The 25,086-nt window shown below is 41.2% G+C and overlaps 1 protein-coding gene across 3 annotated transcripts; it reads right to left on the bottom strand.

Moving 5' to 3' along the window:
• Positions 1-1,503: 1,503 nt before the first annotated feature.
• On the bottom strand, positions 1,504-23,630 carry mpp2a (MAGUK p55 scaffold protein 2a). 3 transcript variants are annotated; one of them, XR_007947491.1, is made up of 15 exons: positions 23,380-23,608; positions 16,302-16,350; positions 15,332-15,432; positions 15,052-15,207; positions 14,740-14,910; positions 13,856-13,963; positions 13,152-13,271; positions 12,916-13,047; positions 11,050-11,152; positions 10,375-10,443; positions 10,115-10,276; positions 9,079-9,281; positions 7,347-7,475; positions 3,107-7,249; positions 1,504-3,020 (listed from the first exon to the last, which is right to left on the bottom strand). XR_007947491.1 is itself a non-coding variant. In XM_022203404.2 (14 exons), the coding sequence occupies exons 2-14, from the start codon at positions 16,330-16,332 to the stop codon at positions 7,073-7,075; spliced, it is 1,662 nt and encodes a 553-aa protein (XP_022059096.1). In that variant the 5' UTR covers positions 16,333-16,350; positions 23,519-23,630; the 3' UTR covers positions 1,504-7,072. The 3 variants fall into 3 exon arrangements, 2 of the variants coding, with proteins under 2 accessions (XP_022059096.1, XP_022059095.1); XM_022203404.2 differs by having other exon boundaries at positions 1,504-7,249; positions 23,519-23,630; XM_022203403.2 differs by having other exon boundaries at positions 1,504-7,249; positions 23,380-23,609.
• Between the last annotated feature and the right edge of the window lie 1,456 nt (positions 23,631-25,086).

Here is a 25,086-nt window from a genome sequence, read left to right as displayed (position 1 = left end):
TTTGCTTTTGCTTTTTAATTTGGTCACAAAATGAGCAGTCTTGAAGAAGAAAATGAAATTACATTTTGGAATATTGCTTTTTAATTTAATTTTTGAGTCATATAGTGCAGCCATGACTTTGAAATTCAAAAGCATTTCTGCTCATGCTTTTGAATTTTCGAATTTGACATTTCAAATTGAATTTTGTTACCTTTTTCCTGTTGAACGTTTTGAAAATTAAATGTCAAATGTGATTTGCTTTTGCTTTTTCATTTAGTCACAGAATGAGCAGTCTTGAAGAAGAAAATGAATTTGCATTTTGGAATATTGCTTTTTAATTTTATTTTTGAGTCAAATTGTGCAGCTGCTTGACTTTGAAATTAAAAAGCATTTCTGCTAATGCTTTTGGATTTGAGATATGAGTCACAATCGCTCCCATAGCCTGCAGTCAACAGGAGAAAAGTAAAGCAGACACACCTCCACATGCAACAACCGGACAAAGTCACATCTGATAGCTGACAGACTGGTCAGGAGGGCCGGTTCTGTCCTGGACTCCACAGAGGAAGACGTTATCAGAGCTCACATCCATCAGACAGTCCCTCTCACCCACTGCAGGAGACTCCTTCAGCAGCAGACTGAGACATCCACCCTGCAAGAAGGAGCTCCGTAGATTGCTCACACCATCTGCTGCGAGACTGAACAACATCAGCATCACTGGCTGATGGGAACATAAACCAGACTCATATCATAACAGAATAAAATTTGCAGTCATTTCTGCACTGCCAGCATCTTGCACTTCCACAAGCCACTTTGTATTGCTGCTTTTTACAGTGCATTAGTGCTGTGTTTGTTCATTTTTGTTTGAGAAATATTGCACATATTATCATTGTTATACATCTGTTTGTTGCTGTAGGAGTTGTTGCTGCTGTAGCTATGTGAAATTCCCCTTGCAGAGGAGCAATAAAAGATCTTTTCTGACATTTGCTCTAAATTTTCTGAGTTCTGACAGACCATTTTGACCCTGGTCATGTCTATCACAGACTTGTTTTATCAGACCATTTATTTTCTGTTATGCAATGCTTTTAAATGTGAAGAATAGCTATAGAGCTTGCAGATTTATGATCTAGTTTTACCAGTAACCTTTTGTTTTAACTTTAGTTGGGCACATGTGCACTTCTGAATATATAGTAATATTTCTTGTATCGATCTGGGACGACATTTCTGCCATCAGGGTTTATATGGTGGACTTATTGTAAAAGCAATAACAGACTTTAACAGGTCAAAGATAAGCACAGTTCATACAGCCTATATTGAATACCCTTTAACTGTCTCTTAGTGAGAACATGTGTTGAAATGGGAAATTGAGTGAAGAACAGTTTTAATGATATCTTTGAAATGTTTCACTCAAACCTGTGTAAACCCCATGGCATCAAAATTCCACTGTTCTTGGTGTTATACTAACAACAGTGTTCTTAGATTGCCAGCACCGTAACATGCAGATAAGAAACAGAAAATCACAAGCGGTTTCAATCAAATCAATAATTTATTTTGTACAGACAGAAGCATCGTTCATGGCAGGCCGACGATAAAACTACAAGCTCCGCCCACCGTCCACTTTCACTGCAGAGATTTGAGGAAAAGCTGCAGAAACCGTGAGCGCAGCACACTTCTTTCTTCTTAGATCAACAGCGCCGTTGATTTTGAATGAAAATAACACATCTGTACTAATGCAGTCACTTTAAAGAACCACTATGCAAGTCATTTTATGGGCTGCACTGCTAAATCTGCTGCTCTGACGGGAGCTTCTTCAACTCTGGGAATAACCTTAACAATGTCTAGTTATGTCCTTCTGAACCCAAACCCAGTATATGGAATGTTTCAGTATACGTTAAACACACACTATGTTGTTATTTCAACCCTTCAACGGTACAGAATTAGAAGATAAACTGTAAGCATACAGCCGGTGCATAAATCAGTACTTCAAGCAGCTTTCTATTTCACTTAAACACGCATTTCTTAGTGAACAATGAAAGTTAGAAACAGTATGAAAAGCTAATTAACTGTAGAGTTACTGCGGATTTACTAAAGTGTATGTGAATCAGTAAAGATACAGACACAAAGACTGTCTTATTGCATTCATGCGATTTCATAGAAAAAGGACACAGTGAGTTTCTGGAATGTCCTCGAGAGAGCAATGATGGTAGGCTTTACCCCAGCACTCCGAATGAATAGCTGCCACACAGATGTTTGCTATTTTCAAGCCACTTTTAAAAACCAGAGCACAAATATAAATATCATTTTACAAAGACCGAGTGACTAAAAATCTCTCCCCCAATGCGCCCTGGTGTCGGTTATTCGTCAGTACTCCTGTTTGACAAACACCAGTTTATCGCATCAAAAGGATTCAGTAGCTGCCACAAAAAAACAGAGTACAAACAATCTGCTCAAGGAGCGTTCTGCAGCCGGCACCGTGGACAACGTACGGCGGCCCAGGAGAGCACAAGACAACATGCCAGAAGAAAAAAAAGAAGAAAAGCTCAGATTTAAACGGTTATACGTGTGTTTTGAAGTTGCTGTGATTCCCTCCCAGGCCGCCGTATACTCGTTTTTACTAAAGACATCCTGAACGACGTCGCTGAAGTGTCACATACTGCAAACACCAGGCAGGATCCTCATACCTACTGTATCCATTATATCATCGTGTATCTACATGATATCTACAAACTGTTTACAAGCGAGCTAATAAATACATGAAATCAGAAATGGTACAAAATGAAAAGTGCAAATTGAGGGTATGTGCATGAAACACAATTACCAGTTGTTATGAGATGAATCGCAGAGCGTGTGACTGAATGTCTTTGATTCTTCATGGCTGTTAAACTGTGTAATGCTTCATCTTTAAACCATACTGGGGGTCATCAGGGGTTGAAACATTTCTGTTGATGATCAGCGCCTGACTGGAGACTATGTTTTTCCAACAGACGCACCCAACTTATTTGCATTCACTTAATCTGAGCAGCTACATAAATGCACGTATATCACTGGATTCACTTCCTTATTATTTGAAGATGCAGACATGTCCGACTCTTTGCTAAAGACGGTGAAAAACAATTCCCTGATGCTCTACACCAAAGTGGAGGTAAACCGTTTCACATCTGTGAAATATTATGGTGGAATACAACAAAAATCATCGACTGACAAACACTTTTCTACCGCCAAACGTAGCAGGAGAACGGCTGAAATGAGCAGACCACAGACCAGACAGATTACCGTGATGGAAGCTGTTGATCCAGATCTGTTGGAGCTCTCAAAGAATGAAGGGAAGTTAGATTAATTAACTGATGTGACAAGCTGCGAAAGTGTGTGTTAACACGTGTGTGCCAAGATGTGAAAGTAACTTTTTAAGCCACTGACAGATATGTCCAAATAGGATTCATTCAATAGTAAATGATCATTTAGTGCCTTAAATCTACCAACCACTTCATGTTAAACCAGGATCTGGCTGCTGCTGGTTTCCCACCATGGTGTGCCAGCTGGTGTAAATGGGTTAAAGAATTAGTTTAGGAATAAATTTCGTCAATTAAAATGTTGAAAGATGTCTGTGTAGGTTCTCATTCATCCAGGTCATGGTTGTCCAAAGTAGTTTAAATCAATCCACTGGACTTTAAGAAAGTTCCTTGAAGACGTTTCACCTCTCATCCAAGAGGCTTCTTCAGTTCTGGTGGTGGTTGGTGTTGCCTCAGCTTTTAAACCTCTGTGAGGTGTGTTCAGGGATATTATTCCAACGACCAATACCAAAACTCATCTGACTACTCAACGATAGTCATTGGGAGTATCGGTGGGGGTCGTTGAAATGCACAGATGTCACTGAGCCCTCGTGTGCTAATGGTGGTCATTAGCATGCTAATAGTATCGGTCGTTGGAATAATAGCCCTGGACACACCTCTCAGGGGTTTAAAAGCTGAGGCAACACCAACCACCACCAGAACTGAAGAAGCCTCTTGGATGAGAGGTGAAACGTCTTCAAGGAACTTTCTTAAAGTCCAGTGGATTGATTTAAACTACTTTGGATAAAATGTTGAAACATGTTCTAAAAACTGAATAAAATGAAACTTCAACTGTCACCGTATCCCGCAATTTCATCGCAACAAATACGCGTAAAATCGCAATTTTTTTGAAAAGCTGCAAATAATTCAGGCATTTTAGGGATGCAACAATCTGGAAAAAGCCCACAAGCTCCTGTAGGGACTGTATATAGTACTGAATGTGGTATTTAATAGAGAGCATTGTGCTAAGATGCACACATGATAGTCAGCTGACGCCTCTGGCTCAGTGCATTCACAAAACTTAATGATCACACTGCTGTTCCAGACATTCCAAATGTTATCGGACAGAATGAACGAAATTATCATAATTTTGAAATTTCAGAAGGTTTGTGACGCTCAGATAGATAGATCGATGGATGGATGTGTCACAAATTCTGTGAGTCTAGAGAAAGACAAGTTTTTGACTAAAGATGCATATTTTCAACAATTTTCTTAACCAGTAGCAAGGTTACTGAAAGTCAATAACAGCTTGGAAAATCCAAACTGAATCTCCATGTAATCTCCTATCTCCATGTTAGGAGATACAGGAGAATCAGTTTGGCATTGGGCGAATTGAATCGCGTTTCCCTCCTGGGAAAGTTTGGTACGACCAATCATAGCACGGAAGGCGGGAGTTAATGCTGCATCATCTTCAGCGCCTGGATTACCCATGAAACACCTGCGCACCTCCCGTGACCAAACACAAACATTAACAAAGTTATTCCTAACACCGCTAATCGTTCGGAAGGAGTCTTCTGTTGCGTAGCCTTTTCAAAAATAAGTGTTGTACCCCATGTATTCACAGATTTTTGTGACAAAAACGGCAGTAATCACTCACCGCGACGCTTTCTCGGCTGCATGCCATTGTTGTTTGGACTACATGGACTTCAAGGTCGATTTGTTTGTGCGTCACATCCGTGTTACGCTGATTGGTTCTTTCTCGTTCAAGCTGCATTCGTTAGCCCCTCCTTTTTGAAATCGTCTCGTATCATCGCAATGCCAGACTGCCTTTATTTGTATTTATATTAACACATAAATAAAGTCAGTCTGGATTTTCCAGGCAATCAATAACATGAAGTGAGCACCGCAAACAATATTCCACGTGACAAAGCCATTTTAACAATAAACACAATATTTTCCATTACCGTGGCTTCATTTCACATGTCCGGTGGCTGAAACAGCACTAGTAGTACTACTGTACGTCTTTAGTAAGTTAGCTCTCATGGGTAACCAGTAACTTTCACAGAAGACTGTGCCATGGTGGAACATTGGTAGCTAAACCTCAGCAATTCTCTCTGTTTACCAACACAAAACTGCACCAAGTTCGATTGAGTCGCTTTAGCAAACAAGCTTCCGTCCTACTGAACAGACAGAGACTCCACCTGGTGGAGCAACCAGGTACTTCACGTAATGAACAAAACATGCTCTGACATGCATGCCCTTCAGCTTTGGCTAAATTATTACAGACAATTAATCGTATTATCACGTTAATTATCAACAGAGCTACTTCTGAGTCAGCTAATCACTGTCACATTAGCATCAGATAAATGGAGCTGGATGTGGGCGATGAAGTTAGCCAGCTGCTAGATTAAACAAAATAAGTATTAAGCTTGCTAGCACCACAACAAAAGACATCAGTTTAAAATAAACTGACACTGTTAATAATAATAATGGTATTATTCTGATCTTTCAGTGCAGCCTGCATGTTAGATGGGAGGACTGTGTTTGCATATATGCTTTTCTCCACTGGGCCCCCAAGATGGTTCTAGATGTCGCATTTTCTTTCCCTTAATATCAGATTATTGTGCATATTGTTGAGCTCTCTGTCTCCTCATCTCCTGTATATTTTGGTGTGTTCTTCAACTGTCTGAGAGTGTGAGTACATTAAACCATTACTAGACTTAGAAAAGTGGCACAAAACGCACGGACGATGAGGTCTGTTTGTCGGTGTTGGCACTTGATCACGCTTAGTTTGTCAGGTTGCCGGATTTAACACGCTAAAATGTGTGCTATTGCGCTTTACAGTGCAACGGATTGCTGCATTAGATGGATTTACTGCGTTTAATATGATGTCTGTGTTGAAGCTAGTCCTAAAAATTTAACTATATTAACAGATTGTGAATCAATTAATGACAATAATTAATTTTACAATGTTTTAAATGTCTTGCTTTAGGCTTTTGGACCATCATACAAACAAATGAGCAGCTTTTAAACATCTGTTTGTTCCTTCAAATGGTAAACTGTACTACCAGTCGTAGGGTGACCATGAGTGCTGATGTAGCTGGTGAAATGTAAACAATGACAAAGTCTGCTGATGATCATCAGTAATGGCACAAATAATTAAAAAAAAACGTACAAAAGACTCCGCACTAATGTCCTTGTGTAAACGGACACACACTCCCACACACACAGTCACATTGAGAGGACACCGCAAAGACCAACATTCAGTCTTGGAGATTTACCCAAAACCTAAACCAGATCTGCACAGGAACATTTCAGGATTTCCCCTGTAACATCTTGCTTTTTGTCCCAAAAGGTTGTTGATTCCCCACAAAGTGACTGTGCACGCACGCACGCACGCACGCACGCACGCACGCACGCACGCACGCACGCACACGCACACGCACACGCACACGCACACGCACACGCACACGCACACGCACACGCACACGCACACGCACACACACACACACACACACACCTCTCAGGACTATTCATTCCTGCTTTTTATTCCTTCTGTCCAGCACTGAAAAAGTGAATCCTGTTTAAATAATGGATGCCTTCTTTCTTTTCTTTTCAAGGGAATATCTTGTAATTCATCCTGACAAGTTGCTACTTTAGCTAGAAATGATTTTAACGATGCTAAGCTACTGCCAAATTCAGATATAGTGCTTGTGAAAACTCATGACAGTCTCAATAAGAGTATCCATTATTCACACAGAGGCCGTTTTCAGTTGTCCTTTTCTTTCCTTACGTTCTCTCTCTCCTGCAGCCTCCACTGCCTCTCACTAGAACACCCAGGTGACGGGGACCCACTGGGGGTTTTTAGAAACGGTTTCCAGTGCAGCTTTGACGGTGCGGTACGTCTCATCCAGGTTGTCGTTGATGATGCTGAGGTCAAAGTAGTGACCGTAGGCCGCCTGGATTTTAGCGCTCTCGTCACACGTTTTCTGCAGTTCCTCATCCTGAAGCGGAAAACACGAAACTCGACTTTACAGGACGCCTCAACAGGTTAAGGTGATTTTTTTTAACGTGTGTGATGGTATGGTGGGCGCTTCGTACCGTCAGTGTCTTAGGGACCACCCCTGCTTCTACAGCTGACTGGTTCATCGCCTTGAGCACTTCAAAATCTGGAGACTGAAGGAACACCACGTAGGGCAAGAACTCGGACGTCCGCAGCACTTTGAGAGACTAAAATGAAGAAACACACCGAGTATGAACACACAAGCACAATTAGATTAGAGAAAGGCTCTTAGCGAGTTGAACAACAAGTTTAAATCCACCAACTAGGAGGATATTCCTGATAGATGACTGTGAATGCTAGCTTTGTGCTCTCCTACAGTGTCTACTGTTGAGAAGCCCTGGAGCAAAGCTCATGACACCCAACAGTCTGAACGGAGCTCTTCAGAATCCGTTAGAGACCGAGAGATTGAGACAAAACCGAGCAGAAGCATCGCATCTCGTGTGCATGTTGCTTTTTTCACTAAGTTCTTTCTGAGTTAATGGTGGAGTTTTGGCACAAAAAGCACAACTGTGTCCATGGTTTCTCTCCTGGCCATGTAGACCATTGTTTGATAGGATTCCTTTCTCTCTAACTACTCATTTCTTATCTAAATATACACTACAACTACTATCAAATAAGTGCTACATGTCAAACAAATAATAAAAATGCAAACATTCTCCTAACCCTCGCTTGGTTTTGCCGCTAAACTGCAACACGATTATGGTTCTTCTTCTGTCCTGTGTTCTAATGTTTTCTATTTACAGCGGTGGAAAAAAAGTTTTCAGACACTCCATACATTTGTGAAATATTGCATTAAGAAGCACTTTTAGGTCTTCAAGTCTAATTTATCTTAGTACAATCACAGCCATAATACTAAATAAATCATAAAAAAGCCATTAAAAACTTAAAACTGATGGGTTCCACAAAAAAAATTAGTATTGGGTCATTTTGGTAGAATTCAGTTTTGTTAGTTTTTCTTGTAAACAACGAACAAAAAATATAATTTGTATTTGTTTGTGTCTGTCTAATGCAGCCACACCTTTTGAAACACAAAAAAGATTTTTTAAAATATATTTCGTGATAATATTTGAGATTGTGTAAAATTTTATGGGTGTCTGAAAACTTTTTCCACCATTGTATGTACAGCATATTATATAAAAGTATTACAATAGCCTAATAGCAGTCATTAACTTACTTATTTCAACAGTTTGAACACCATTCTTTGAAGAATATGTAATAAATGAGGAGTATAACAAGGGATATAGATGACCTCTTCCTGCAATGAATATTTTAAAGCTGCACTGTGTGTTTTTGTATTGGACTTCTGTCCAGTTCCTTTACATATCTGAGGAATAAAAATCCTACTATAATGCTTATCAATGCCACAAACTTTACATTTTAAATTCTGCATTTTGCCCATGCAACATAAATAAAGCATGTAACGTTGAAAAAGTCACAAAGATAAAGCCACAAAGACTCGTGTGATCCTGCTGCTTCCCTCAGCTCTACAGTGCATTGAAGCCTTTTTGTTTTTTACAGCTCACAGATTTACTGTTTTTACTCCAATCAACAGCAGCAGGCAGCTTTTAACAGAGAAAAACAGTGCTAATAATTTCATTCTACTCAACTTGAATGGTGTGGTTCGGAGAAAAAAAAAAAATCACCTAATGCACATTTTAAGCCATTCGTATACCAAAAAACACATCAAAACTATCTGAAATAGTTTATTCATGCTGAAACAAGACTTGTTCTTGCTTCTTAAAAACTTCCGGGTGCTGTACGTGTGCAAACCTGAGGGTTGGCGTCCAGAATGCAGACCCGTCCTGCCTCCACCACCTCATGAATGGAGTCGATCTTCAGCCCATAAAGGCTGCCGTCGTATTCTCCGTGTTCCAGGTAGCGTCCGTTCTTGATGTCGGTCTCCATCTTGCTGCGGCTGGTGAAAGCGTACATCCGACTTTCACGTTCACCTTTTTTGGGTTTTCTGGAGGTGTCTGCACAGATTGGAAAACAAAGGCAGTCATTTCGTACACTGACAAAAACTCAAAATCTTACCACGTCTGTTTGTCTTTTTTTTACTCAAAATGTCCCATCCCACTTGATTTAAGATAAATTCACTTAACAGGCGTTTCAGCAGATGGAGGGACTTGTTTTAAGACAATGCATCTTAAATATCTTGTTAAGTCAAAGAATCTTGGAATGAGCTTGTTCTGAGCTGTATTTTCACAAGAAAACTTAAAATAAGGTTAAAACATCTCAAATTAGGAGGTTACATCAAAGCAAAAATCTATTTTTGAGTGATTTTTAAAAAATTTTTTTTAGCACGTCTGGTTTATTTTAAGACATCTAAGCTTGACAATCCCGGTCAAATATAGCTTAAAATAAATGCTCCCACCTAATTTAAGATCTCAATATTCTAAATATCATATCTTATTTAAAGAAATCTTCCCAAGCACATTTTCAGTTGTTCTATTGGCAGATTTTTTTCACTTATTTCAAGCAAGTTTCACCTTGAAATAAGTTCTTTTTTCTTGTTTTGATAGGGGCATTTTCTGGAGTAAATAATCCAGATGTACCATGCATGATTTTTTGCACATTTTTTCAAAAGGCAGTTTGACATGTTTTCAATATTCTGACATCAGAATCTTTTACTGAACTTAAATGAAAGTTTAAACAATCTTCAGCTGCACAGTGCAAGTTTATCAAGACTAATGTTGGTATACTGACTGAAAAACTGAATAAAACAAACACATACAGCAGGTAATTAAAAGATCTACTAAGCAATGATTCCAGCAGTCGGATGTGTAAAAACGTCAGAGGACTTTACATGGAATGGTGGTGCCGAAGAGCTGTGGATCCCTCAGTAGAAGTTTGGTTTTCAATCTCCGCCGCCCCACGCCCTGGGCACCGATCAAAATCAGAGTTTTCCTCTTGAAAGGTGGGACCTTGGCCACCTCCTCGTAGAGCAATATCTCATGTCTGTCAAACTCTGAGAGAAGAAGAATGAGAGGAAGAATTAACGGATAGTAAAAAGGAAGTCGAGACGAGAAAGGAATGAGAAACACCCAAGAGGACTGCTGCTGTTACCTGCATTTTTGGTGGTCACATACATCATCTTCTTCTTCTTCTTCCCTCCAACACCAGTACAAAGATTCCCTGTCACATCAGCAGAACACAGCAGTGGTGTAGGCAGAGCTTATTGGCATCTTTCGTGTTTCACAATCACTGACTCATTCTTCAGCTGTTCAAATAATCTTCCTTCCATCCCAACCGTCCTGCTGGTGCACTAAGCTTTCGGGATTGTTGATTGTCAGATCGAAATCAGTTCGACCGATTTCTACACAGAGCAGAGCCTTTTCTGCCAACTCTAGCTGAGCTACCATTTGCTCTAACACCTATTTAGCAGTAAAAAATGACAAATCACAGCTCCATGTGCCAAACTACTGCTAGATCAGGACAGCTACGGGGCACAACGGAGTGAACTGATTCAGCAAGAAAGCAAACGTGTGAAAGTTTTAAAATGATGCTTGTCTTAAGCTTTTTATTAAGTGGATCTTGGTTCATCTTCTACAGATTCTACTGTCATCATGCTATACATTTAACATTACATTCACTGGAGTGCAACATTTGGTGTCGAAAAAGAACTCTTTGGTCTAGAAAGGCTCCTCTGATCTTTTCTCCTTGTGTTACCAGTTGCAGGAATGGGATATCACCACTAGATGGCAGTGAAGAATGACTGAACTTCACCACCCTATTGTTTACCTGCAGGTGCCAACTCCACGTCTCTCTTCACAAAAGCTTTTCTTTTCTCCTCCAGCATCTGACTGGGGATCAGCCCAGCACTCCCGCCCTCCACATGACGGGCCTGCACGACACGCAAACACACTTAAAACGGAGATTCCCAGCAAACAGTAGCAACGATGAACACAGATACCAGTATCTCCGTTACCAGGCTTATCCTGGTTTTGAGGAAAATCTGGTTATGTGTGTCTGTATACAGGATAAATACTAGTATCTTGGTTAAATGCATGCATGTCACATTGCAGTACAAAGTTATGAAGCATTTCCTAAAAGTCACAAGCCAAGACGAAGCCTTCTAGATAGTCTGTGTTGACTCGCTGTGCGGGTTGTCATCAGCCGTCAAGAAACGGGAAACGATACATGGAATATTATTGGTTTTTTCAGGGCTCCAGCTTTCTAAAATTGGAACATAATGTCTACATGCATATATGTAGAAACAGTATACTGCAAAAACCTGTTTATAACCGGACATTAGAATCCATGTAAGCGTGGTCGTTTATTCCAACATCAGTCAGATTCCAAAATGGCGCCTTATAACTTGGTCCACCTCTGTCACTGCTGCACCTTTTTCCCTTACATATGCACACAAACTCACACTCATGTAAATAGTCTTCCTATAAAAAAAGCATCTTCCCTACATATACTGTGTGTCTCTAATTTATTCTTGTACTGCTTTTATGCTCTTTATTTCTCTACTTTCTCCATTGGAGCTGCTGTAATGGTGAACATTCCTCACTGTGGGATCAATAAAGTTCATCTTATCTCATCCTATCAGTTTTCATTCTGTATAATTAGGTGACTAATGAATCGTCGACGAATCGTCTGAGCACGATACGTCATCAAAAGCGGAAGTGAGCGCACAATGCAACAGAAATCACCGTCCGACCGGAGCGCGGAACACGGACAGACTTCGGACATCCGCGATCTATCGTAAACACGGATGTCAGCGTTTACTATACAGCTGTATCTAAACGTGGACATCCGTGCTGCATCATGCATACATAATATACGCACGACGAAGCGCCGACGTCTGTCCGTGTTCCGCGCTCCAGTCGGACACCGATTTCTGTTGCATTGCGCGTTCACTTCCACTTTTGATGACGTATTGTGCTCAGACGATTAGTCGACGCGTCTTTAGTTGCAGCCCTAGTTCATTTTATGTTTTACTGTCCTGTAAACGAAGATATCAGGGAGCTACTTTTCAGCAAGACGTCTGTTTATTATCCCCCGCCTCCACGAAGTTGAAAAGGGGGATATAGGTTTGGCCTCCGTCCGTGCTTCCGTGCGTCCGTGCGTCCGACATGAAGGGGACAGCTTTTCTCGGAAAGTATTACAGCTAGGATTACGAAATTTAGTGTGTAGCTTCACACCATGGACACCTTGATCAAGTTCGAAAATGAGACCTGTGCGATAATATTTAACAGACTTATGGCCCTTGATCACTATTTTGGATATAGACTCATAGACATCACATGTGGCGGGGGATATTGATGACCATGTCGTCTTGTTTGATTTCTTTTGGTTGGATGACCAAGAAAACTAGACTTATGTTTTAGAAGGGGAACCTTATTCATGGCAGAATCTTTTTTTTTGCCAGACCTGAGACAAAAGGCAGCATATTTAGTTTGAGAACTGAGCAGCAGAATAATGAGTGTTTTGGATGTATTACTGTAATGTTAGCATACTGGTGTCTCTTAAACATGAGGGTTGGGCATGCTCGTGTGCATGACACAAAAACAAACAAACAAAAAAAATCAATCAAGCAATAATGACAAAAAGTGAAAACATAAGCACACATGCATACTGTTCACATGCTGTTTCTGTCACCTGCCACCAGTTGACGTCGTCCTGGTTGACTATCTGCAGGATGTCTCCCGTCTCAAACCTTAATCCCGCCTCCTTACAGGGAATCAGGTTGTCATTGGCTGGGTCGTAGTCATAGTGACACTTAAAGAACACCTGGAGGAATGCAAATAGACATGTTTCAAAAACTAAACTGACAAACCGGGAACATTTAAGACAGGAGGTATGACCGTTCTGCGTGTGGCGTTCCCGTGCATCACCTGTCTGGGAGGAATGGCTTCATGGTAGCTGGGCAGTATCTTCAGAACGACACTTCCACTGGCTGCCTGCAGCTCCTCCTGCAGCACTCTGGGGTCCCGGCCCACCTCCCGTCCGTTCACCTGCCAACGCAGTGGACAGAATGAAACAGAAATATCAGAAGAACCACAATAAATAATACACTTTTAAGCAGATTTCAGTTCTTAAGTGCTTTACATGGTTGACTTGAAAAAGAGTAAAAACAATCATACAATTCAAAATAAGTGTTTTGGGAAATGCTTGTTCATCTTCTAGCCAACATACCCATTACATGCCTGTATTTTGCACATCGTATGTAATCTTCAGACAGCAGGCGTTTAGCTTAGCATGAAGGCTTGAATCATGAGAAAACAGCTGGTCTTGCTTCGTCTGCAAGTGTAGTAAAAATAGCCGCTTTTCTCAGACTAAAAATGACACTGCAGTTTTAGGGAGGGTTTGGTTTTTAGCTACGTCTGGACCAGGTACACAGACTCCCTGCAGTCTCCGCTGGCTGCTTTATAACCTCACAGTGATGACAAGGTTCTCGTGTGGATTAAACAAACTAAGAGCACTTTAGAGATGCTGCTTTCTTGATTTTACTACCTTTGGAAAGAGCCAGGCGACAGCAGATGTTTACTCATCATAGATCCCATCATAAATCAAGAAAGAAAAAAATGGTGTGCCCTACCTCTTTGATGATATCTCCGACGTGCAGCAGTCCTTGTTGGTCGATCATTCCACCGTGGAGGATGCGGGCTATGACCAGCTCTCCACCATCCACCTTAAACGTCACACCCTGAAACACAGTTGTTACAAAAGACAATAAAATCTGCATCACTGGTGAGTAAAGCCAAACTTCTGGTGTGTATTGTGGCTGTAGAAACATAAACAGTGTTGGGAGCACAAACACTCCAAACAAACATGAAATGAACTCAGCTGTGTCGCGTGTTTGTGTCGCATTCGATTCACCCTGTACAACATCAGGAAGATCAGACCATTCCTGTGTGAACATGCAGCACAACTTCTGGTACAGACTCTCGTAATATCCCGCATCAACTACTGCAACTCCTTACCGGCAGGCCTCCCTGTCATCCGCATATGATCCACATTGCAGAAGCACATCTGGCTTCAACCACCCAAAAACAGTACGTCACCCCACTGCTCACATCGCTTCACTTGCTTCCAGTTGCATAGAATTCAAAATTCTGACACTTTCAGGTCTACACGGACTACATTCGGCTAACAAAAGGCGCCTGATCCAACCACCGCAACAGGCTGGTTGATAGCCAGGGTTGGTTTCCCAGTGGAGAACGAGATACCAAACTCTGTTGCATTTGCAGAGTCCCTCTTAGTCTTTAAGAAAAGACTAAAAATCCAACTCTTCACTGAACACTTTCACACTTGAGAGATGACAAAAGGCGCCACAGTCCTGTCATCACACTTGAGCTCGTTTTGAGCTCTTATCCAGGATGTTTTCTCCTGACTACTAGATCCTTGCTTGCGTCTGATGTACGCTACTTTGAATGAAAGCTAAATGAAGCTGCAGAATCGTAGAAGTGTAACGTGACCCACCAGATGCTCTCCTGCCACTTTGCGTATTCCCACCATGCGGATTGCGTCCGGCGGCAGCTGCAGGTTGTGTGTGTGGCTCTCATCTGGTTCATGATCCACGAAATCACACGGGCTGGGCGGAGCGCTGTCACACGCCTGGGACGCCACGGAATCATGAGTCTCCAGCAGAGACTGAGACACAAAATATATCGGACATGTCACATTATTTTTGCCTCTTTGACAAACTCTTATTCCAAAAATCTGTGCACACTGTGATTCTTAGACATTTGACAGCAGATTAAATTATCTTGAGGCGATAAACTGTGGCTCCACCTGGAAGTGAGGCTGTGTGAGTATGCGGGAGAGCTCAGCAGCAGTGTCAGAGCGATGTGTGAACGGGTCCAGGTCTCTAAGGATCTCCTGCAGGAGCTCCACATTGTTCTCCCTCACCGGCGACAGTCGCGGCTCCTTCAGGCTCTCCTCTTGCTCCTAATACCCAAACACAGTCATGCATACGGCAGCATGTCAGAGATTTGGCTTTACGAGTCTGAGTTACACAGTCAGCAACAAGCAGGCAGCTTTTAATGTATTTAAAAAAGCGCATGTGGCACACCAGAGGGCTCTCCATGATGCCTTTGAGGTAGATGAGGTCCAGGTCATTGGCAGTGGTGGTGCTGGTGGTGCTGTCGCTCATGGCGTCCAACACCTGGGGAACTGGAACAAACACCAGACGGAGAGGAGAGGGAAGGGCAACGTTTATAGCGGGAGAAACATGGAAAAGGAGACAGTGACAGATGAGACTACGTACTTCTGGCTCTAGTTAAAAAGCTGCTTTAAATTAATGCCTGGCAAATGAAAAATAGTCTTCTTTCTGCTTTAAACCATGCTGTGATGCAGCTATTTGAATTCTGACTGTTGTAGGGGGATTCATTATTATTATCCCACGCCTCCACGAAATGGAAAAGGGGGATATAGGTTTGGCATCCGTCCGTCCGTGCGTCCGTCCGTCCAACATGAAGGGGACAGCTTTTCTCGGAAAGTATTACAGCTAGGATTACGAAATTTAGTGTGTAGCTTCACACCATGGACACCTTGATCAAGTTCGAAAATGAGACCTGTGCGATAATATTTAACAGAGTTATGGCCCTTGTTCCCTATTTTGGATGTAGACTCATAGACATCACATGTGGCGGGGGATATTGATGACCATGTCGTCTTGTTGTGATTAAAGCTCGCTTACTTTAAAAAACGTCAAGTCATTGTACAACCTGGAGTATGCTGTGCAACCTAAGTAGTGTACATTTGAAATGGCAAAAAAGACAAAAGCCTGCAGAAAAGTCATTACAGTCAAACTGATGTTCTGAATCTCCCTCAGTGACCTTCAAAGAGCTCCAGCTACAGCCGTTAATACACAAAATATTCAACATCATTCAGTGAAATAACATTACTGCCATGTAAAGCAAACATTCTTTTACTCTTATTCCTGTTTTTGTCTATTGAAAAGCTCTTCTTGTAAGCTGGATGTCAGGGGAAAACACAGAAAGTAGTCACATGGTGATGTGCGGCGTTGTGTCTGGTCTCACCAGGTTCTGTCCTGGTGGAGGCCACAGGCATGGTAGAGCTTCAGTGAATCTGAGAGAGACATAAAGGAGAGTAAACAGAGTTGAGAAAATGGTCAACAAACAAAATGTGGGTGATGTTTTTACTGTGCAGCTGCTGAAAACGTGACAGTTTTATCCTCCAGTTGCTGTGTTCAGTTTAAACGCCTGCAACGACAGTTTTACCAGAGAAATGTTCACAAAAGATCAGACATTTCAGCCAACACAGCCACCTACACACTTTAGTGGATATTTGAAATTTTGATATTTTCTGCGGGCTGCACAGTGGAGTAGTGGTTAGCACTTTCACCTTGCAGCAAGAAGATCCCCGGTTCAAATCCCGGCCTGGGTCTGGGATCTTTCTGCATGGAGTTTGCATGTTCTCCCTGTGCATGCGTGGGTTTTCTCCGGGTACTCCGGTTTCCTCCCACAGTCCAAAAACATGCTGAGGTTGATTGGTTACTCTAAATTGTCCGTAGGTGTGAATGTGAGTGTGATTGTGTGTCTGTATATGTAGCCCTGTGACAGACCGGTGACCTGTCCAGGGTGTCCCCTGCCTTCACCCGAGTCAGCTGGGATAGACTCCAGCACCCCCCATGACCCTCGTGAGGATAAAGCGGTGCATAGAGGATGGATAGATGGATATTTTCTGCCATCTTAAAGGCATTTCTTCCAGCTGAAAGCAGAGGATTGTAGGGTCATAACGGTACAGTAAAATGAAGCTTCAGCCAACAGAGCTAGCTAAAGGTGAAATCATGCTATCTACCAAGACCGATGCAAACACCGACAAAGCAAAGTATTTCTGTGGTTGTTTGTGAAGGGCTGTGCATTTTTGAAAACATGTGTTTGCTAGTCACAGATGAAGCTGAAGCACTGTGTCAACAACTAATCTGCTGCTGCAATTTATTGCCTTCCTGCCCAAAGGACAACGGGAACAGAGCTTCTCTAAAATTTGGAACGTCCCACTGTGTTTGGGCACGACTGTTGAAAAGCATGTACGAATCAAAGCACCTCCAGAGTCCCGCAGCGACGACCTGAATTACAACCCTGTTAACGATGAGAGAAACAGTTTGTGCAGTCTTGGGAAAATGACAACGTTTTTATCACATGGACACCTGTAGACAACATGAATTAGAAGATTGGATTTAAGCTAGATTGGAACTGCCTGGAGGTAATGAAATCAGGTCTCAAGCTGTTATTTCTTTATTATTATTAGTTATTAGTAACAATTTAGACAGAAAAAAAGGTGAGAGACTGGTCCAAGTCAGGCCCTTGTTCCAGCAGAACCAAGGATGCTGTAGTGATATTCCATGAACATTAGACGACCAGGATGCTATCAGGTAGATTCTGTTGCATTTACACAAAGCCAGACTAGCCTGTCCCCTTGTTTCCAGGCTTTATGCTAAGCTAAGCTAGCTAACTCCTGGTAGTATATCTACCAAGCACACACAGAATTGGCATCAGTTTTCTCCTCTAACTCTTGGCAAGAAATAAAATAAACTTTTTGTATCCACATCTCTCTACTCCTGCTTGTTACAGCTGCACTGGTGCATTGTGTGTCTTGTATAGGTTGTCGTTATAGTTCAATAAAGGGTCAGGATTTCTTTTTACCCTTTCCAGTCCAGACTGAACCTGTGATACTGGTGTCTGAGATCAACAAACCACCTCCAGTCAGCCTCCTCCAACCTTCTGCATCCAATCGTCTGGTAATGACGGATGATTTTAAGTTGCTTCAGTCTGAGCTATAAATCTGGCTGAAGCTGCAGTGATGAATGACTGTAGGCAGGAATGGGACTGTACTCCTTTTTCAGGCCATAACACAACACGCAACAAACGCACACAGCAAGCGGTTAGGGAGGACGGAGCTCCGGCGATTGTTCTGGAATTGAGCATCCATAGCGAAAGGCTGGTAAAAACGGAAAAGTAAAGAGTGGAAAGAGAGAGAGAGGGTAGCAAGGAGGGGCGTATGGGTGTGACTAATCCATACATTACCATGACAACACGCACAATACAACGTCAATATAGGGAAAAAAGGGAAGAACAAAGAGGCACACACCCCCTTTAACACTATCTATCTATCTATCTATCTTTCTAAGCTTGTTGCTACGATCAGCTGCTGTTACAGCTCATGGCTGCCATGGAAACCTGTCCTCCGTCAGTTATCACACACACACACACACAGACTGCTGCTCATGCTAGAGTACGCATTACACAACACCTCAGGCAAGAGCAGTAAAGAGTGGAAGAGAAGATGACGTAAAAGGAGTAGATGTAAGGACTGAAACGTGAGAAAACGAAGAGTACGGAGGGGCCGGATGTTAATCGCGATGTCTGAAACATAAGATTTATAACATCAGCCATCTTTTTTTGCAGATTTTGTGCAATTTGACGATGGAAAATGTGATGTGAAACAAAAGAAGAGGCTAATCCTGAGTACAATCCATCTGAACACAGCTACGAAAGATGCTATTAGTTCCTTTGTTTCATATTTTGGCAATTCAGCACAGTTTTAGCAACAAATATCTCTCAATCTTGTATTTTTTTTTTAGTTTTACACAACCATTAATCGTGCCTTGTAACTGTGAACCAGACTACAGACACAAAACTCTGATTGATATAAAACTGTCCTGATCTATTCAAACAGGAGGAACAAAATCTGCTACCCAAAGCAAAGCTGCACAATGGCTGGTTTGGACACGCTAAGGCTATTATCCTGAGATAATAATGCAGAACTCAGTAGAATGTCTGCTCCTTAACTGTAGTTTCACATCCCTCTGGGTATTTTGTGTTCTCAAACCACCAAAGTGCCTCTTCTCATTGATAAGAATTCTTAACAGTTATGAGGTAAAAGCATCTGTGGAAAACTAGAATGACAACTGATAAGGTAGCTGTCCCACAACCCAGGTGTAATTTTAATAGAGATTAAGATTACAGATTATTTTGCTTTTCCTTTAACTGCTGCATTCAAATACTTAGGCAAGTAACAACAGCAAAATCGCCATGCGAAAAGTTAAATTCTTGTCGGTTATGATTTCTGGAGACCATGAATTGTGTTGTACCAAGGTAATGTTGGTGTACAGCTAGTCACCCTTTTCAGAAACTGAAACTTTATTCTGGTGACAACAGCTCAACTTAAAGAGGAGAGACTACAGTCCATCATTACTGGAAGACATTTAAGTCCAGAACATTTCAAGAACTTCGAAAGTTTCTTCAAGTACAGTCATAAGATCACTGCGATCAAACTGGCCAAGATCACGATCAAGAGTTCTCTGCCAAAAGTTGTAAACCAGCTCAAGAAACACAAGGAATGGACATTAGACCAGTGCAAACCTGGACATGGATTTGCATCTATGTTAGACAGAAGATGAATGGATGGAGTCTGCATGTGTTCAACTGTAAGGCAGCGGGGGGGGGGGGGGGGGGGGGGGGGGGTTGGTTTTGCTGGTGACACTGATAGACATTTACTCATCATTTGTTTTTAGCAGGAAGACAATGAACCAAAACACACCTCCGCGTTCTTTAAGAGCTGTTGGACCAAGAAGCAGAGCGACGGTGCTGCATCAGATGAGCTGGCCTCCAGAATAATGCGGCCAGAGTGAAGGAAAAGCTGCCAAGAGCTCAGCATATGTAGGAACTCCTTCAACGACTGATGGAAAAGCTCCATGTGACGACCTCAAGATGCTGGTCGGAGAGTGTCAACAAAACAGATCAAGGCTACTTTGAATAATCTAAAAGCTAAATTTATCACAAACAGCTTACTACTTTAACTTGATTTAAATGCTGTAGCTGATTATTATACTGTTGGGTATATGTATCTATATATAGTGCAGCATATTTTTTAACACAACAATCATGGTTTTTATGTAAAGCCTGAGCCCATCAAATTTACACTACCAATCCAAAAAAAAGTTGCATGTTCTAATATTTCATTGGACGCCTTTAGCTCTAACCACAGCATTTATTTCTGCTTTAATTTTCTACCAAGCTCTTCTACTGATGATGGGACAGCCGGACCGCTGAGCAAAGTCTTCTCCAGAACATCCCAAAGATCCTCAGTGGGTCTGAGGTCTGAACTCTGTAGAGGACAATCCATCTCATGCTCCCTGATCCACTCATTCTCAATGTGAGCCCCATGAATCCTGGATTCATCATTTTGGAGCATGAAGAAAACCTCCATTGATGTAAAGACCTGGTCATTCAGTATCCTCAGTTATCAGCTGACCTCATCCTTTGGGAACATAACGTTGGTGAACCTGACCAACCCCAGATCATAACCCTAACCCCCACAGGCTGGTAGGCACTAGCCATGATGAGGGCATCACTTCATCCACCTCTCTTCTCACCCTGATGCCCCCATCACTCTGGAACAGGATAAATCTGGACCTATCCGACCACATGACCTTCTTCCATAACTCCAGAGTCCAATCTTTATGCTACCTAGCAAATTAGGCTCACTGATCAGTGGTTTTCTTATGGCTACAGTTGTTTATTCCAAATCCTTTGAGTTCTCTTCATGTGGAAATGCTCCTACTTTCACTATTAAACAGCCCTGAGTTCTACTGTTGGTTTCCTACCATCAGCTAAGAGTTTGTTCCTCAGAGATGATGGTTCTCAACTATCCTTCAGGTTGTAATGATGTGTTGGACGGTTCTTAACCTGATTTTAGTCATTTCATCTCCGTAGTTGTTTTCTTTGCTTGATGCTGGACAATAATTTGACCCTTCTGAGACAGATTAGCATCCTTTCAATGACCACAGGATATGTCTTCCAACATGGTTGTTTAAGAAATGAGAAACTCCTCACTGCATCAGCTCGGGTTAAAGAAGCTGTTGGAGCGGAAATATAGTAATTACTGCAGTAATTATCCAATGGAAGGCTCTATATAGAGATCTACAGCTAAAAATATAGGTATAATTGCTTAGTTAAATCCAAGGCAGTGTATTTGTGCTCTGAAATTGGGAGTAGCAAAGGTATAAAGCATGAGTACTTTCCACCTGTATTCCATTACAGATGCACTTAGACATGTTTTATTTACATAAAGTGTCTCCTGTGAATATCAGGAAGAGCAGTTTTTCCAGTGGTTAATGGAGAGTTAAATAAAACACACTTTGGTGAAAATGACAACAGGAAAAAAAAAAGGCTTGCTCACCTACTATTCACTGAACCACAAAAACAGCCAAACATACACACTAATTACTGTTCTCAGAATGCTGTGCGGTCCATCTGCTCCTCTTCCTCCTCATCTACCTACATCCCTCCTCCTCCTCCTCTCCGCTCAGTGTTTTCACACTTCTTCTCTACTCGGCGTCCTCAGCTCCCTGCACCGCTCCATTGTCTCTCTTCCCTCCATCTCTCTCTCTTTGTGCTTTTTCTGCTCCCCTGTAATGACCCCCGCCTTCATCTCCCACTCCTGACAACCCCCCCACCACCACCACCATTACACCCTTATTTATTCACGGCCCACCCATCCATCAGCGCCCCTCCTTCCTCCGTCTCCCACCGTCGCCCATCTGCTCGGCTGCACCAATATGTAAAGAAAGCACAGTTACCTAAGAAGTGTTCATGCAAAGGCTTGTAGAGCATCCAATTCAAGACTCAGGGAACTTAATTTCTTTAAATGGGTTATGAATTGACTTGCTTAAATTTGGGGAGCTGATTTCAAACTGAGATGTCCTAATCTAGAGGACAACACACCACTCTACTGACTGTATATAATAATATTCATGTCCATATGGATGCAGAGGGCAGGGTGTGTGTTTGTGTGTGTGATCGCATTTGTTCTTCAGTCACCTGAACTTGTGTGTTTTATAAAGCTTCCTTTCTTTAATATCCTTTGTGACAATTTTAGAAAATGGCACAGGTAAGGACAAAAAAATGTCATGTCAAAAATAAAATGCCAGAAAAACATTATACTGAGCATATTCTCCACTTTCCAAAGTCAGATTTTTTAACCAATATCAGCCCTAATCATAATGACCAAATATTGAATATATATAACTATTAAATACCAAACCATCCTGGTGAAGATGCTCATTCATTTGCAGGATTTTAACCCTTCAGATGCCAGTTTCTTTACATAACGCCACCATTATTTTCTATGTAATAAGTTGTAAGTAGATTGTTTTTTTTTTATTATTACAGTGTAAGATGTGTCCATTTATGAGCAACTATATTGATTCTAATGTATTATTAAATTTTGTGCAGTGTCAGTTAGTTTTTTTAAACTTTAAACTTAAGATCTTATGTGCAAATACATCCTTGTAAAAACATGTGCCCTAAATCATTTTAAATTAATATTATTATTTCCGTTTTTACTTAGTAAGATTTTAACCCAACATCAGTCCTAACAACTGCCAAATATTATTAAAATTTTAAAAATGTATTTAAATCTTGCTGACATTAAATATTATTTATGGAAACAATATTTTCCATATAATATGGGGTAGGTGGATTTTTTTTAAAAAAAAATCACAATCTGTAATCATAATTAAACGTTAATAAATTTTCTGGATTTTTGAAGACCACTTTTTTTTCCCATGATGCTGCTGAAGGGAAAACACTCCTCCACAAATTTAGATTTTCCTTCTAATCAGTGGCAAGTGCATAATTTATTAGACTATCATAGCCTGGGATATATCTGTGATTAACATTCTGATGAGGTTTCCTATGAAATGTCAGATTGTTTTTTAAAGCTCACATTTAGGACTTAAAGACAATAAAAATAATTTTAAAAAATCCTTATCAAAATCACGCCATAAAAATAATATATAATAATATGCTTTCACCGAGTTTGATTTTGTTCCAGCTTGTGTATCATTGGTACACATAAAGTCTATATACAACACATGCACGCGCACAGGCACGCGCATAGGGTCTTTTAATTAGTCTCGGGGGTCATGTATAACAAAGCCACACACACACACTAACACAAAAGCGTGCCCCACAAAGAAAAACAAACAAACACATATTAACATAAATTAGCTACAAGAAACATCAAAATCTCGTGCTGCCAGCGCGCGCTTATTTGAACACACAACACATCGCCGCGCGCACACGCACGCACCTTTGTCAGGCTGCTCCGGTGAAGCTGCTGTCCGACAATAAACAGCTGGTAGGAAGGGGGAAAAGAAGCACGCTAACGTTCCCGGTCCTAACGTCGCCGCCACACCGACCCGCCGCCTCCGGTAAATCCGTGCACGTACCTTCAAACGCAGCCAAACGAGCCTCCCGCGGTCTGTGATGTCTCGTGGGCTTCTTGTTGTCGTCTGGCTTCTTGAGGAGCTCTGACATACAGTCAAGAGAAACAGGAAAACATACGTGACTTCCGGGCAATTTTCACAGCAAAGCTCTCTAGATATTCAATTAAACATAACCATTACACTATAATTTAGGTTTCAGCATAAAAAATATGATATATATTTACGATTTACAACACATAGAATGAAAATATGCACTATATTAGCCGGTAGTTCAACTCTTTTAACGTTTAGATTTTATTTTGAAAGCATTTTGCGCCTACCTGCAGTTCAATTGACTGCACTTCAACACCTATCGATGCGGCACCTATCATAGGAGTATTAAAGGGCCAGGGCGTTGTTTTTGTTTCTTATATATATATATTTTGAAGCTTTGTGTTTTGTGTGACTTTAGAGGACTATGAAACTTCTTCAGTTTATGGAATTAAAGCACAAAGACTTACTAGGATGTTCCCCATGTCTGCATGCAGCTCAGTGGATGGAACAAGGCTTTAACAGGGACAAATTAAATTAAAACTAACATGAAGTGTCTTCTTCCAAGTTCTGAACCTCTACTGAAAGGATGAACGCCATTTTCCAAAACTTCTTCCCTCAGTTGGTGATTTGATGAAGGCAGGGCTGGAGTGGGACTCATTTTCAGCCGTGGACTTTCATGCCTCAGACCGGCCCACTTTAGATCACGGCCTATTACTATTAAAGTCATGTAATTCTGGCCTTGTCCTGTAATTCAGTGTGTTTTATAAAATATTTCCAATTCAGTGCAAGTAAGGGTTGCTTCACAATGAGGATTTATTCCAACATGAGTGCACATGACCAACATTATTCTTTACAACAATATCAAAATCTATATTCTGTTTAAATGAGTGTTCAAGGATATCCAAACTTTAAAAATGAAACAAAAGAAGAAATAAAAATATTACATTTAAAAAATAAAAAAAAGGTGTTGCACTTTCTAATAGCACTATCATCTCTTCCCTTCTGATCCCTGAAATCTTTGAGTTTTCACACAAAGAACGCCTGAACATGTCAAACTGGTTCCATAGTAGAACCTTCACTGTAAAAACGTCATAGTGTGGCGTTACTGATGTCACCTTACTGATGTCTTTCCCATATATTTAAATGCAGATTTTGCTTTGATTACTCTTCCTCATGTCGAGGAGTCTTTGCGACAGAAGCTCCTGCCATTTGTTCCTCAACAGTAAACCCTCATTATGCCACTTACATCTTTGTCTTTTGTCATCTTGATACAAAATCAGGATCCCCAGGACCTTTACCTCATGCCACAGATATATTTTTTGTACCATTTAGTTCACTTAAATGGAATCATCTGCATTACTCCACTCCACTCATTTAATTCACCATCTATTTGTCTTCCATCTGTCCGGTCTTGGCCCACAGTAAATGAAAGCAGAGCAACAGCGCCATACAGTGGAGATAATGGAGTGTTACACCTAAACTTGGCCTATTTGTGTGCTCACTGTGGGGATGCGATTGTTATTTTGCATTGCAGATTC

The sequence above is a fragment of the Acanthochromis polyacanthus genome, chromosome 2 (genome assembly GCF_021347895.1).
Source record: "Acanthochromis polyacanthus isolate Apoly-LR-REF ecotype Palm Island chromosome 2, KAUST_Apoly_ChrSc, whole genome shotgun sequence".
Classification (NCBI taxonomy): Eukaryota; Metazoa; Chordata; class Actinopteri; family Pomacentridae; genus Acanthochromis; species Acanthochromis polyacanthus.
The sequence above is the reverse complement of the archived record's forward strand: the minus strand, read 5'-3'. Positions and strand labels throughout refer to the sequence as shown.